This window comes from Lepidothrix coronata, unplaced genomic scaffold (genome assembly GCF_001604755.1).
Source record: "Lepidothrix coronata isolate B3197 unplaced genomic scaffold, Lepidothrix_coronata-1.0 Scaffold100, whole genome shotgun sequence".
NCBI classification, from domain to species: Eukaryota; Metazoa; Chordata; class Aves; order Passeriformes; family Pipridae; genus Lepidothrix; species Lepidothrix coronata.
This window is the reverse complement of record NW_016690280.1, coordinates 1,025,850-1,042,024: the sequence shown is the minus strand read 5'-3', so window position 1 is coordinate 1,042,024 and position 16,175 is coordinate 1,025,850. Positions and strand designations below refer to the sequence as shown.

General features: G+C 45.1%; 1 protein-coding gene across 1 annotated transcript in view; it reads right to left on the bottom strand.

The window, feature by feature from the left end:
- Window positions 1–3,817: 3,817 nt before the first annotated feature.
- The window catches only part of NR3C1 (nuclear receptor subfamily 3 group C member 1), a 64,875-nt gene continuing 52,517 nt past the window's right edge, over window positions 3,818–16,175 (bottom strand). Inside the window, exons 7-9 of the mRNA XM_017822901.1 lie at window positions 11,911–12,041; window positions 9,007–9,164; window positions 3,818–8,169 (exon numbers count right to left, since the gene is read on the bottom strand). Of these exons, the coding sequence (XP_017678390.1) occupies window positions 8,017–8,169; window positions 9,007–9,164; window positions 11,911–12,041 (442 nt within the window). The 3' untranslated portion in view covers window positions 3,818–8,016. The remainder of the gene's footprint in view (window positions 8,170–9,006; window positions 9,165–11,910; window positions 12,042–16,175) is intronic.

Genomic DNA, 16,175 nt, shown 5'->3' with positions numbered 1-16,175 from the left:
GTTGGTACCTGAAGTGCTGCTGCTCCGAGCGCCGGGGCTGCCCTCCAGCCACCCGGAGCAGAACCAATTACACCACCAGATCCTAATCGAGCCGCTGTTTATTATTTATTTCCCCAGCAACGACGATATATTTAGCCCAACAGCTTTGAGCTGTTTCAGCCCCATTATGCTCAGCAAATCCCAGCAGTGTGATGGGAGGGAGCGCTGCCCATGGAAGGGATAGCCGAGGGGCACCAGCACCATGAGCCCCCCGGGACGCCAAGGGGGAACCCCCGACCTCCCCTTGCCCCGGAGAGGGGCTGGGTTTGCCCCTGGGCAGTGGGTGTGGGTGGGCAAGGGACTGACCCACACGGGGGGAGAAGCATCTCTGCACAAGGGGAGGGTGTGAGTGAGAGCCTCGTCCCTCGGGTTTTCTTTGGCTTGCCAAGGGTTGGGTTGGGCTGGTTGGATTTTTTTTAATTATTTTTAGTAATTGCTCTGGTCTGAGCCTTGTAGGCCAGTCCTGTGTTTGTTTGGGGTAGGAACACGTGCAGCTTGGCTGCAGCTCGGCTGTGGAAGTTCTGCCTGCGAGCCAAAAAGGGAAAAAAAGAAAAGGGTGTGAGAGAAATGAGGAATTAAAAATGCTGGGGTTTAATTTTGGATGGGTTCTTGCAGGAGCAAGAACATGGGTACGCTGGGGCCAAGGCAGTCACTCTGGGGGGATGGGGACAGCAGGCTCAGCCCCCTCCCCATGACCTGTGTCACTGCCTGTACCCCTGCTCTGCAGCAGTTCCCTGTGCTCAGCTCCTCAGGGACACATTTCTCCCATGTCCAGTCCCTCAGAGATGCATCCCCCTTGTGCTCAGCTCCTTGGGGACACGTTTCTCCCATGCTCAGCTCCTCTGGGCCACAGCCTCCCCTGTCCAGCCCCTCGGGAACACAGTCCCCTATGCTCTGCTCCTTGGGAACACATCCCCTGTTCCCAATGCCCATCACTGGGCTCACCAGGTCACTTTTCCCAGTCTCACCCTGTCCTCCTGCATCAGCCATGCAAATAGTGCCCACATGAGATGCTGCCTCAGCTGTTTTCCCCCTACCTTTTCATGTGGTTTGATCTCGAATCAGCAGATCCCATAATTAGAAGGACTCCACTTGTTATTTTTTAAACTCAGAAGTTCCCTGTTGTGACCTCGGAGAATATCCTTAATTAAGCTTTGGAGCTGTGCCAGGCCTGTGATGGATTGGATAAGGATATTTACCCCTCCTCCAGGTTGATTTTTATCTGCTTTTCCACGGACTCGGGCGTTGGACATCAATGAACTTCTTATCCCTTCAGAGGGTTCCTCTCCCTGTGGCTCCTCCAGTCTCACTTTGACAAGTTCAATATTTACACGTTTTTATTTTAAAATGGACATGCAGTAGACATATTATTTTCAGGTCTGCCAATATCAAAATTATCTGTAACCCTGACAAGGAAATGAACCAAACTTGTTGACATGTGACCCCACTGCCCAGAGAAGCTGTGGCTGACTCATCCCTGAAGTGTTCAAGGTAGGTTGGACAGGGCTTGGAGTAACCTGGTCTAGTGGAAGGTGTCCCTGCCCATGGCATGGGGGTGGAATGAGATGAGCTTTAAGGTCCCTTCCAACCCAAATGAGTCTGTGGTTCCATGAAACGGATCTGGCCAGTGCCTTTGTGCAGTTCAGCATCCAGCTGGTGCCAAGATGGGTACAGGTACCAGCAGAGACACCCTGGAATGAGTGTCAGCTGGGTCTGAAGGAATGAATACATCTTGGATTTAGGGACTTGAAATGGTTTGGATCCCTAAGGCAGCACTGGAGGACCTGAGCTTGCAGAGTTCTGGGTTCCCTCCCAGAGTAGTTCCTGATGGTATCTTGATAAGAACACTGGCAATGTCTGGGATAACCATAACTTACAGCCAAGGAGTCTTTTATTCTGTAGAATCCCAGTGTTTGTACATTATGTGGCACAGCTCTGTGAGCTCCCACTGCAGTGGGGAGACAGCCACGGACAAAACAGCCCATTGGGGACTGTCCCAGGGACAAACACGAACTCAAGAGCTCAAATCTTAAATGTCAAAATTGTAAAAATGGCATTTAATGGCGTCTTTTCCAAACCAGTCTGAAATGCCATTGTTTTATTGGGATAATGTGAACACAACAGAAATCATGAGTTGCCATCTCATGCTGGGCTTCATCCGAATTTCTTGGAAGCTAAGGATAGAGCTCCAGAAAGCAACTAATTGCAAAATAAGGCAGCAGGTGAGGGAGGGCTGCAGCCCCACGGCCCCCAATCCACCCTCCCATGGCCATGCTCCAGCCACAGCCAGTGTGGTGGGACAGAGCACAGGAGGGGCAGAAATCCTGCAAGGAATCAGAACCTGGTCCACAGATGTTTCTGATGTCAATGATTTTATAAATGGAATGGGACAAGTGGGATTTCATGTGGAACATGAACACATTGAGGACTTGATGCACTTGCCATGAAGCTGGAGCTCATGAGACACAGAGCAGTTATATTATCCTAATATCTGATGTCGCTCCTTAAAGAATCTTTCCACAATTGTTTCACAAATAAACGCGGTTATCATAAATCCTGTTCTTGTATTGCCTCTGACCCCCATCCACAGCCATCCAGCTTGGGAATTACCGAAGGGAAATTTATGTAAGCTTTGTTTTAATTGCAAACAATTCAAAGAAATCATTCCCTGCTGGGAACTCGGCCTTTTATGCTGCAGTTAAATGAGATTTTATTACAGCACGACTCACTCTGCTGCTCAGGGGGTGAAGGCATGAGCTGTGCTGAGGTTTTAGTTACTGATGGGTTGGAGACGTTGACATTCGAAAACTCCAATGGCCACATGGCAGGGAAGGAACTTCATGACAGCATTTTCTGTTCTTTATGAAACAATGTTGTCACAGCCAGACAGAGGCACCTTTCAGTGTTGCTGATATAGGAAGTCCTTTTTTCACAATTTGGGTTAAATCCTACCTTTGGGAAGGTATGATCCTGCTGCACAGGACCCCTTCAGCTGGATTCCCTTAGCCCATCCCCTGCCCAGGACTCCCACCCCAATCCACATCCTCCCCCCTAGGTAATGCCCATGACTTTGTAGTACATTTTGTTTCTCTCTATCACTAACATTTGGCATCCGGTAGTTGCCTTGGGAAGGAGCTTTTATCACATTCTGACACGTATCAGATAGTTGAGAACCACTGCAGTGACAAAATACATTTTAAATCATAGAATTACAGAGTGACTTGGGTTGGAAGAAACCTTAAACTCCTCTTGTTCCACCCTCCCAGCATGGGCAGGGACACCTTGCTCTAGACCAGGTTGCTCCAAGCCCGGTCCAACCTGGCCTTGAACACTTCTAGGGATGGAGCAGCTGCAGCTGTTCAGGGAACCTAAATCAATTCTTTATTTAGTTACAAAACATTTTGTGCTGTTTTCCTCAGTTGAACTGGCCCGGCAGCTTTAGCCCTTCTTTGAGGTGGGCACAGGTCAGGCTGCTCCAAGGCACGTTCCTGCTCTGGATTACATTAGAGAACCACAATGCTGATTTTCCTCCAGAAAACGGACATTAGAATGCAAAGGCAAAACATAGGCAGCTGTGATTTTCAATTAAATTGTTAATTTGAACTTCATGATCAGAAATTCTCCTGCTCCAGAACTTCTACAGCAGCAATTCACTCCAGTACAAATAATTCCTGCATATAAGGTGAATAATGAGACCACCACAAATGAACTGACTCGCTGTTGGACCCAACCCTCTCCAGGATCACAGCAAAAACTCCACAAAAGCATTTTGGAGCCATTTAATGAAAAAAGCAGAATTTTATTATATGGTTTCTGTCCATTATTCGGCATTGCTGTAAATGGCTCACATTTACTGCAACTTCTGTACAGATGTGTGGCTTTGTATTACCAGAACAGCAAATTTAAATGAAAAAATAAATGTTCAACAATTCCACACAAGCTTTTACAGTCCAACATTTCACTGAGTAGGTGAAAACTACAGACTTGTTACTACAGAATTATTCAGCATGAATAAAAAACTACAACTTTTATTTTTAAACAGGAGTCACTGGTTTAATTTTTTCTTTTATGCTGTTTAAAATTGCTGTGATAAAAATAATGATTTTTTTAATAATGCCATACACCGGTATGATATAGGATTTGTCCCCAGTATATATCTTTTTGTTTAATATACAAAATAGAGTAATGACCCATCGCTTGACTCTGCTGTTGTGCAGGTTGTTGGAGGTGGGATGTTTCCACACACACGCACACACACAGCCTTTCCTTGGATACGAGGCCTCTGGCTGAAGAGGCTCTCGACCTTCCCGGAAAATTTGGTTCCTATGTGATGTCGATGGCTCAGTAACCCCTGGTTGCAGACTGGGCTAACAATAGAGCGTGACTGGTATATAATCATGGAATCCCCGACTGGTTTGGGTTGGAAGGGACCTTAACGACCATCTCATTACAACCCATGGGCAGGGACACCTTCCACTACACCAGGTTGCTCAGAGCTCCATCCAGCCTGGCCTTGAACACTTCCAGGGATATAAGAATACAATCTTTATAAAATCTCACTCTAAGTCATGTCCCTGAAGTCCTTCCTCGCTAAAACTCGACTACAGGATGCTCCCGCAGCCAACGTTCATCCAGGCACTTCCTCCTCCTTCCTACCTTTCTCTGTGAAAATGGCGAGGTCATTTTTCGGCATCAATTGGCACCTATTCCCAGCCCCCCTCCCTCTGCCCTCCCTCGTGGCGGCCCCCCAGTGCCCCCCTGTCCCGGTGTCCCCCCGTAAGGCCATTGCGAGCGCCCGGCGCGTCCTGAGCTGCCCCCGCCGTCCCTGGGCGGATCCGTGCACTTTGTGATAAGGCACTGAAGAGCCAAAGTCAGAATTCTCCCTGCTTTATCCAGAGTGCAGGGACTACCCACTGCTACACGGACTACGGATAACAGGACATGGACTTCTCACTGCTGACTAAAGCACTATGTTTTCTCACTGGTGAAGTTTAGAACTGAACAGCACGTACAGGACGATTCTTTCTCTAACATCACAGTTTCCTTTGTTTTTCCTTAAATCCACAGACTAAAAATGAACATACAGGCAAACAGACACAAGGGGCAGAGAGCCTCTCCTCCTACATGACCAGTTCTCTCATGGGGGGATCACAGAATCCCAGAATTTGGGTTGGAAGGGACCTTAAAGCTCATCCAGTTCCAACCCCCAACTCCATCATCATCTGTTGGAGCTCACTGCAGTTGCTCCTGCTGGCAAAAATGCCAAGTTTGGGGTCCGTGCACCCCGACCCGCACACGCGCTGTGCCCCAGGCTCCGACCGAGGGCTCTGGGGATACAAGTTTATAAAACATTCTCCAAAGTAAGAGCAGGTTTCCTTTGAACCAAAGAGCCCCCCCAAAACCCAACAGCACCAAACTCCTATCTGTATCTGTATCTGTATCGCAACTGGGCGCGTGAGGATTCCCATGGAATTGGGCTGGATGTCATAATTAAAATCCTGACCTTTAACTGTTACAAAATGTACATATTCCGTACAGATCAAAGGAGAGAATGATTATTTATTTTTATTAAAGGTGCTATTTTACTCCAAAGTACTGAATATAGGATCTTTTTTAATAGGTATAACATTCAAAAAGAGATTTAAGAAAGGAGAATTGAGTTTCCTATTTCAGTTGGAAACCAATGTTTGCTGAAAGTAGAAATGTGCTGTGGACACCCCATGCTCTGTATTTACATATTGCTGGCACCTGGATGTGGATTATTGCCCAATTTTGAAGCTGTTTTTGCTGTGGGAGTGAGGCTGTGTATGAAATTCCCCCGGGAGGAGTTCAGAGCTGGGTGTCCTGGCTGACAGTTTTTGCAGTGGGGGTCTGGTTCAGCCATGCTTCGGGAGCAGTTCCCGACCATACAGATAGGAGCATCCCACCCAAAAGCCAACGGGAATTTTTACACAGTGATTCAATAAACACAAACCCAACCCTACAAACACCCACGGAGCACAGGTTTTCCCCTCTGAACAAAGCACTTCTTTGGATACGAACACCGATGCCTCCGGTGCTGCCTCCAGCCAAACCACACAGAACGGGTTCCCACTCATCATATTTGTGACCCCTACAAAAAATATAATTACATGTATCATGATAAAGCAATCTGTCATCTAAAAATCATCCTTATTATACACTATACAAGCTATTTTACAATCATTTAATAAATTGCTTTTAAAGCTGCAGTAGCCCTTCCCTTCTTTCCTCGTATCAGCGAATATACCGATTATACATATTTGAAACTATAACTAAATATAAAAATATATTAGGTTTTGTATTTTCTCAGATGATCTTTCTCATTTCTATTACACAAATAATCTGGCCACTTTGAGTAAAAATCAAATTTTAGAGTGGCTTAGTAAGTATTTCAATTTTGAGATACAGAAAATTGTTAAGGTGCACGTAGAAAAGGCTACTACAGCTTCTAAACATCGGAAAATATCCTTATCAATGGCAACAAGGAGAAATCCACATGGCCTATGGGAATTTATGGCACGCCAGGAATTCAGTGTGAAGGGCTGCAGCCTTACAAAGACAGAAAGTTTGACGGACAACTCTAAGACCACGAACTCAGTAGCGGAGCTTTCCTGCTCTCCAGGAGAGAGGATGGAGCAGTCAGTGACGGGTGGAGATGTGGAATTGGGTCTCTAACCAGGCGAGTTTGGAGCTGGGATATCCAGTCACAGCCGTGTGGCCGCTCGGACATCTCCCCAAAGAGGAGGACTCTGGAATCCGTCCAGGAGAACAAACCCAAACCATTGGGTGCAATCACACGTCCACCTCCTCTGTCCGTGGGGGCTTCCAGATATACTCGTGTGATGACAGGTTTAAGTGTATAGAAAATGTGAGTTTCTCCACACAGAAGTAAACTTTTCTGCAGCTATGCATATTTTCCTGAAAATTTCCTGATGGGCAGTCAGGACTGATCTTCTTGGCATCAATGCAGCCCATGACTCTTTGCGTTATGGCTGTTGCATCATATGCAAAAATCAGGCTTCTTTTTTTTTTTTTTTTCAATATATAAAATAACCTGCTCATTTACATCCAGTGAGGACTGGGTTAATTTTCTATGAATCTGCATATCCAACACTTCTGCAATATACCAAAAGGATTTCATTCGGATCTACTGAAATGAGATTTGAGAGTGTTCTCCCACCCACCCTGGCCCTTAAAAAAAGCCAAATTTTTATAGCCGCTTTGACAGTTGAAAGCGATTAGGTTAGAAAAGCCCAACCCTTTTTCACATGAATCTACTCAAGGATTTACTGTCTAGAGGTCGTTTAGGAAAGCTACGAGCTGCCCCACCTTAAAAAACCAGCTGTACAATAGGCATCTTGAAGTATTACAAAAAAATTATGTAAGAAAAAATGAACAAGCCGAGTTCACGGTATATAAAGTTAAAGGAAATTGCTAAAACCAGACAGTAATAGCTATAAAAGGCACAACTTCCCTTTTCTGATATACACTTGTAAACTTTCTTCAGGTTACATGCATAAACCAAAATGCTACCTTAACTTTAAAAAAAAAAAAAATCCAAAACACTTTACTAAAATAAAAAAAACAAAACGCCTAAAAAATTGTCTCCAGCCAACTGCAGCAATTAATTAATTAGCAGAATGTTCGTAACAGCCTCAGAGCTTGTCACTGGTGGTTTGATGCATCCGGGGATGGTGCACGAGGGGAGAGAGAAAATTTCTAACAAATAGGATTTACGATTTCTTTGCCTTTCCTTTCTCCCCAATTCTTTCCCAAATGGGAGAAATCCGCTGCTTCTCCAGCCTAACTCTTGGCCCTCTGTAAACCACATGTAGTGCATAATTACAAAAGAAACACCGCTGCGAGGACAAAAGGAACAAGTTCTGTAGGTTTTCTCTTTACAAAACAAAGCTATCGAGTGACGGTTTCTTAAGGCAACCCTTTGTGTTAAGGCAGTCACTTCTGATGAAACAAGAGCTTCTTGATATTTCCATTGGAATATTTTGGTATCTGATTGCTGATGATCTCTGCCAACATTTCTGGGAACTCAATACTCATGGATTTATCCAAAAATGTCTGGAAGCAAAAGCTCAGAAGATTTTCAACCACCTACAAGTGATAAGGCAAAGAATTACTTGCACACGAAGATGTATAGAAGAACCACTCACATCCACCCTCCTCCCACCCAACCCCTGCCTACAGACGAGGCACATCCCAGCATCCCTCACCCCTGCTCCAACAGGGCAAGCACAGGTATCCTCATTTAATTAATTAATTCTCATCAATGGCACTCCAATATAAACTAAACAAACAGATGCAAACACTGAAGAGATTCAGTATCAATTCCCATTCCAGCAGATAAGTGACATACACATGAACAAGCTTAATTAGATCTTTCCAGGTGCCTGGTACAGTAACAAATAAAAAACAGTAGTTTTGAGGTCCCAAAGTTTCCCCCGTTTTAAACATTGCTGGGACTGCTTTGTGTAATTTAGAATTAAATTCCAAAGGAGACAGACTGAATTCTGAAATTCTTTGCCAAATGAATCCTGCTAACACCACACATAGCGCTGAGGAATTATTTCAATGCAATTTCAACTACTCCATAAATTCATAAGAGGTTTTAAACTTCACATCTCTGCTACTACTGCAAATCATTTACAGTTTCTGAGTTCCTCCATTTTAAAGCAATATAATTTTTAAAAACTAAAGGGACTGAAAATTAGATGAATTATAAAACTAATTGCTGCAGATTATACTGCAGAAGTAGCCTGAGAGCAGCATGTTCACGGCTGTCAATTCGCCTTTCGTTAGACAGTAGGGGGGCACGACCTCCTCCTCCCCCGCGATATTTATCCCTTTAAATAATAAAAGCCTAGAGGAGATCACTGTCACCGCCCCAACGTGTTTATCTGGAAAGCCTACAGCATTCCTTTCAGGACTTACATCATGCATAGAGTCCAGCAGTTTAGTCAGTTGATAAAATCGCTGCCAGTTCTGGCTGGAGTTCCCTTCCCTCTTCACGATGGCCTTGCCCAGCTCCTTGATGTACGTCATCCGGATTTCTTCAAACAGAGACTGACTCTTCAGGCCTTCCTTGGGAACTGCAACATTGATACGAACCTTTAAGACATTATAAAGCTATGAACTGTGTCACTATTTAAGTTCTCGTACATCAGGAACTATAGTGATAGGACAAGGAGTAAGAGGGGAAATTTAGGTTAGAAATATGGAAGAAATTTCTCCCTGTGAGGTGGTGAGGCCCTGGCACAGGTAGCCCAGAGCAGCTGTGGCTGCCCCATCCCTGGAAGTGTTCAAGGCCAGGTTGGAATGAGATGAGCTTTACGGTCCCCTCCAAACCAAACCAGTCTCTGACTCTATGAAAATGACCAGAAGAAAAAGGACTTGGACTGATTGAAATGACAGCAGAGAGAGAAGGAAAGAGCAGGAACTGGGATTGATGACTAGCTGAACAAAAAGCACAGGACTGCTGCAAAATAAAACAAAGAAAGAGAGGGAAGGGAATCAGACCATGAAGGCAACAACATCCAGCCCTCAAAGTGCCTTGATGAAGAACCATCAGGGCTGGAGCTCCCGTGTTCTCCATGTCTGGGGAAACGTGACATTAGAAAGATTCCATAAAAATTCTGCATGCCAGCAGAAGAGCAAGGGCAGAATCACAGGATGGCTTGGCTGGGAAAGGATCTTGAAAGATCATCTAGTTCCAAGCCTCCTGACATGGATCAAGTAACACGTCCAGGCAAGGACTGACAGATTGGACAACAACCCGATTGCCCTAGCCATGAAGGAATTGGGCATGGACAGAGCTTTTTGGAATAAGGATGGGACATCGAGATAGGGCCAGGCAGATGAGGATCTGGGGGTCAGAAACCCAAGGTGTGGGGACTCAAATCCACGTTAAGTCCCTGTGCCTACATCCTCCTATGAGGATGGTCCTCCTTAAAGGCCAAGGACTAACCCGGACAAAGGAGAACATGGACTCCAGTGGTCCTTAACATCCCTCATTCGAAGCCTCTGATCGCCTTGGTGAAGTGAATGGAAAGAGCTGAAGATAGGGAAGAGAAAGAGCTGAGACAAAGGCAACTGAAAGCAAGAGAGAAGGACAGAGGCCATAAAGCACATTCCCTTCCTCAGAAAATTCAACCCTCACTGCACTGTCAGCATCTGAGAGATGCTGAAGTCTCTTGTCTGCCTTGCCTACACAGGAGATGAAACAAGTCAACTGTTGTTTCAATAATTAACATGTAAAAGGTCCGTGAGCTATGTCTGTGTGTGAGCTACATGTCCAGACCCGTGTGGGATTCCTGTTTTACTCCTCCTCCTCTTCTCTTGGAAAACTTAACACAGAAACACAATAAACCAATTAAAATTGCAAAGTCGTGGATTAAAGAGCTATACAAATTTCAGCCATTCAATTTGCAGAAGTTCCACAATGTACCACTTACACAATGTATGTACTCAACAAAATATGAAGATATATTGTCTTTCACTGTAAATCGAATGGAGAGGCCTCTCTGGGCAGCACCAGCGCCTGCCTGGCCTGGCTCCTGAATGGGCTGAATTCTGCCAGTGCTGCCTTGTCACCACTTCTGCCATGGAAATTTCTCTAAGGAAATTTCCAATTCCTGTAAGGAAAGTTGGCCTACACCACACCCAAAACACTTAAGGAATTTCTGGGAGAGATTTCAGAATCAACGAGAAAATGTTCTAAATCTGCAGTTTTGGGGAAGTTTTAAGTTCCTACAAAGCCCATGGCTGTGAGAGGCTGAAAGTTTCCTGTGAAAAGAGCCCTTGTCCCAGTTCTGGGCTTGGCAGTGAGGCTGTGACAGGTCTTGCCAGGCTGATGGGGCACTGGGCCCTGAGGGAATGGGCCATGGCAGCCCAGTGCCCCTGCCCACAGCCATCACTCACTGCCCTGCAACGTGAACAGTGCTGGGGTGCACATTCCTCCTGCTCCTGTCAGGGAAAAGCCCAAAGGGAACAAAGTTCTCATTTCTTTGTAAGAATTAATGCTGTTATTTACTGGAAATATTAAAGATACGGAATGTTTACACCCTCTGTGTAATAAACTGTTTAAACTTAATAATATTTACTTTTCATCCTGTTCAAGGTCCCTTCCAACCCAAACCATCCGATGAAGATGATGAAGTACTATGCTGAAAAATCTTGACTTGCACTGCTGCTCTTGCTACTTTCAGAGCACGCTGGCACCTGTCACTGCACTGAACTAAAACCAATCTGACAAGCAGAAGCAGGAGCATGTCAGCAGCTCCCTCGGCCCCGTGGGACTGCAGGAATCGCCATGACGGCCGTGGGATGGGATTTCCCAGGACACACAGGCACAGGCTTTCCTGGTGTGAGGCGAGGTGCCCGGCTCACACCCACTCCCAGCACACACACACACACACGCTCCTTGCTGGGTGAGTCCCTGGACTGCAGCCAAGCCAGGGCTGCAGCTGAGATCCTCAGGGAGCTACAGCCCCACAGAGCACAGAGAAAACAAAGTCATTGGGTAACAGTGATGTCAACAGAGGGGAAAAATAACACTGTAAAAGTTATTTACATACAGTAACCAATATTAGTTATGTTGTCTCATATTAGTTTATTTCTGTATATTCTGAAAGGACTATTGTGACACCACATTTGACCTTTCATGCAGTACAGACAGAATTTTACTAAGCTGTGACTTAACTCCAGCATATCTTACTGAAAGATAAAAATCATCATGCAGCATATTATATAAACCTATCTTACAGTGTTTATTGCAAATCCACCACATACTTTTGTAGATATAAATGCCAAAAGCTGGGAATTGAGCTGTTCACCTACTTGTAGAGAGGAGAAGCAACGTCTTCATGCAGAGATACTCCTCATAGGAGACTTGAAGCCGTGAGAGCTCTCGGGCAACCATAAGCATGTGTTTGCATTGTTCATACATACATGGGAGATTCATCCTCTGCCTGAGGAATAAAAGCATACAAATTAGTGACATGTCCAGGTATCTGAGAGTTCTACATCTCTGGGTTTCCAGGCTGCACTCAGAGCAGCGGGGGGTGCAGAGGCAGGCGACAAGCTGTACGTGAGCCATCGCACAGCGAAATGACGCTCCGTTTTCTTGTGAGCCCACTGAGGTGATTGCCTTGGTTACACAGATAGACACCGGCCCAGCCCTGCGGAACGAGGCAGCCTGACGTGCTGAATCCCAGCGCCACAAAGGGAGCCTGTCTCTACCAAGGACCGTCAGCAAGCTCTGTTATCAACAGACGTCAGCACAAACTCGACATAAAAATCGAGTTCACTCACTGTGCGACAGAGTTCTCCAAGCCTGGCAGTCCCAAAGTGTTTCATCTTTCTAAGGAAACACGATGGTGTGCTACGCTAGAGATGAGATTTCTCTAATTCTTTCAATACTTTTGCAAAGTGCACCTGATTTAACACATACTTCCTCACTACTGACAGCAGCAACTTTCTGTAACTTCTCAATTTCTTACACTTGTATCCTCTCACGTTCATAAAGCGATGACTAGCACTGCAATTAAATGTCATTACCTTTGTAGTGTAATAATCAAGTTTCTAACCATAAATGGAAAGTCATGTTGACAACCAAAGGAAAATCTTGGAATCAGAATAATACATTATGTTTTCATATACTCTTTTTGGGTTTTTTCCCTGTTTCAATGAAACCTTGCATCAAGACGGGAACTCTTCCTTTTATTTAGTAGTACCTCATCTGACACAACAATCCCCTTTTACAGTTGGGTACTGTGAACATTGCAGAATTAGTTTTGGGTGGGAAACGAAGAACAGATTAATTCTGAAGAGTGTACAACAGATTTATGCTTTTCCATGTTTTTGTTTTGGTAAAGACAGGTAAAATAATCTGTTTCCCATGCAGTGAGTACACAATCTCTCTGCAGTGATGTCAGCACTTTATTTTTCATTAACGATGTGTCACCTTTCCTAAGTCATCACCTATTCAATATTAAAATCTACACACAGACAAAATGGGATCCCTGTGAAAGTTAGAAGTAAGATTTGGTTATGAAACTACAGTTCCTTCAAAGCTGATCAGCTTTCTGTTCTCCCTTCCTTAGCCCTGCAGGAGGAGTATGTGATGCACCCTCACAAGCATCTTAAAAAACCCTGACTGGAAAGAAGAACCACACCTTTCTCAAGAAGGAAAAAACAGAGAATAATAGGAATTCCAAGGGGGTTTGAAAGACAGAAATACAAGCTATGAAACAGTATTAAACTAGAACAAGCACAAGTGTAAAACCCCACTGCTTCCAAATGGAGCTGTTGGACAATTCCTCCTGAGTGGAACAGGACACTGCCCTGTACCTACAGCCACAGTCTGTGGGCTCACACATGCACCCAGAAACACTGGATTTACGTTACATTCCATAATCAAGGAGTAGCAGCACAAATATAAAGTGCACACAAGGTAAAGCTGCATGAAACAGGAGTAAGTGCAATGCTGGGCTGTGGGATGTTTCTCAGGGCACTTGACACAAAGCCACCATCTGGTTGCTTGGCAAACGCTGTCCTGACCCCTCTGGGCTGTATCAAAGGGCATCTCAGAGATTTCAAATTGAGTAATTTAAACACATTCTCTGACAGAGCTCAGCAGTTTTCCTCACGTAAAACTATGCCCATTTCTGGGCAGAAGGTTAAAATAAACATTATGAAATGGGTCAGCCTGTCGTTTGTTTCTGTCTGCTGTAAATTCAACCATATCCACAAGGCTGAGAATCCATAGGAAGACACACAAACTCTGGGCAGTACCAGGGCTATGCAAACTGTAGCTCCCAAAAAATGAGAGCAGGCACAGCCCCCTCCCTTCAGCGAGGTCTGAGCACACAGATGAGCTCTGCCCTGTGCCCTAGAGGCTGCGGATCTGGCTGTGTCAGAGCACGAGGAGGCTGATTCACTGCCTCATCCTAAATGCTGGCAGATGCTCTGGGAAGAGGTCCCAGCCATTCCCATCTCAGATCTCCTGGCCAGGGCACATCAGATGATCTCAGCTGCCACAGGGAACCTGCCCGGGGACAGGGCTCAGGTCACGGACACAGACTCGGAGAAGGGCAGGGCTCAGGGCTCTCTCCCTGCCTGCCCAGGATCCTGGTTACCCTCCCTGCACAGGCCATTTACCATCTCCATGGATTAATTTACCCACAAATAGACCAGATGTAACACTTCAACTCAATGCTATATTTAGTTAATTAAAATAGACATTGTACTCAGTGAGGACACCACAAGTGCCGCCTTCTTAGCTGAAACTACCCACAGAAACATTCTGGCTTTCAAGCAGAGCTTTGGGATACCCAGGACCAGCAATCCCAGGGAAGCTGCACCCCATGGCAGTTCAGGAGCCGCTGAGCCCGGACTGAGCCACAGGAGCTCCCCAGGGACACTGGCAGGGCCGCAGCAGCTCAAGGCTTCTGCAATTACAGCCAGGCACATAAAAAGACTCAAAGAGGTGACTGGCAGCATTTGATCACTGTGAAGGCATCCTGCTGTAATGACTGCACATTTGAGTCCACCCTGAATCACCTCCTTGCTCTGTTAAGTATCCAATACCCCTCTGCTTTAGGGACCAGCTTCTCAAGGGGCACTGGTGGTGTTCCAGCTCAGCCCAGACCATGGAACACATGGATATACGTGTGCTTGCTCTGGGGGACGTGTGTGGATGATAAAAGCACGTGATGAGTTTTCAACACTGCTGTGAGTCACTCAGTTCAGTCAAGTCTGTGAAAGACTAAAACCCAGTAAACAGGACGCTGGTGTTCTGAACACCAGATGACACTGACTCCACAGAAGGAGTTACAAAAGAACCTTGGGGAAAAAATCTGGGGAATAAGAGAACTGACAAAACATTGCTTATAAAACTGTAATCACTGTTATTTTTCTAATCAAATACATCAATACAGCTATTCTGTATGGCAGATGAGATTGGAAGGACAAACAACACCATGGAAGTGACCTCACACCTCAGAGCAAGGAGCTATGATGATGAACATGCAACTGGAGTCGAAATCCCAAGACCCAGAACTTCCAGGAACTTCTTTCTCAAGCTGGGCAGCACTTCAATGGTATTTGCTACTTGATGAACACAACTGTGCACTGTCACTGTGCTCACTGTAATTTCAGGCACATTGTGACATACCCAGAGGCCAAAAGCTGATCCAGTACCAGTGCCCGTTCCAGCAGGGCATGTTTTGAATCACAGACTGAGGAAACAGTTATACAATACTGCAAAATCACAGGTTTAAACCATTTCCAAGTACTAAATAATGGCCTAAAGCCTAAGATTTATTCAGCTGCCACACGTTTCAACAACTTGAACTGAGTTCTGTGTTTTGTGTGTGAACACATATATTATCAGCTAGTATAGATATACCTCCATTAAGAAATAAATAAATTATAGGAGTACAGACATAAAAGTGAAATATTCAACACATATTCAATTTTTAGGAGAAGACTGAGCAAATGGCTAAGCTGCCATCCTAAGATTTAAGAAGAACAGAATTTAATCCTCTTTCCCACCACAGACTGCATGAGCTACTTGATCTTGCTACTCCCTGCAAGTAAACTGTAACTACACAGGATGATACTGGCCAGGGCTGGCACAAGGATAAATGCATGAAAGACTGATGCTGCTCAGATGCTTGAGCGGATACACGAAGCTAAAGAAAGTCTAATTAATCCCATAAAAAAATCAATCTTAAAGAAATAATTTGCAGTTAGGTCCAACTGAACTACTATTTCACTGGAGACCCTTCCAAGATGGGAGTTTCTCTTCCTGAAGCGGAAGACACTGAATTGCACCAAATGTGAGGACAAGGTTTTAAAGTTCAGAAACTGAAAGAAACCCAGAAATTAAACCAGAAGTAACTGCACTTCTCTGCAACCACGGAAGTAATTCTGCATGCTCTGGTCTGTGTTATCCCCCTGCTCCATTGTCAGATACCAACTATTACCGAATCTATCCTATGTGGCCACATTTGATCATTCAAATCCAAGGGCATTTTTTTCTTGCAGTAAAATCCAAGTGCATTTTTGCTTAATTGCCCATCATGCCTCTCCTGTCCTGC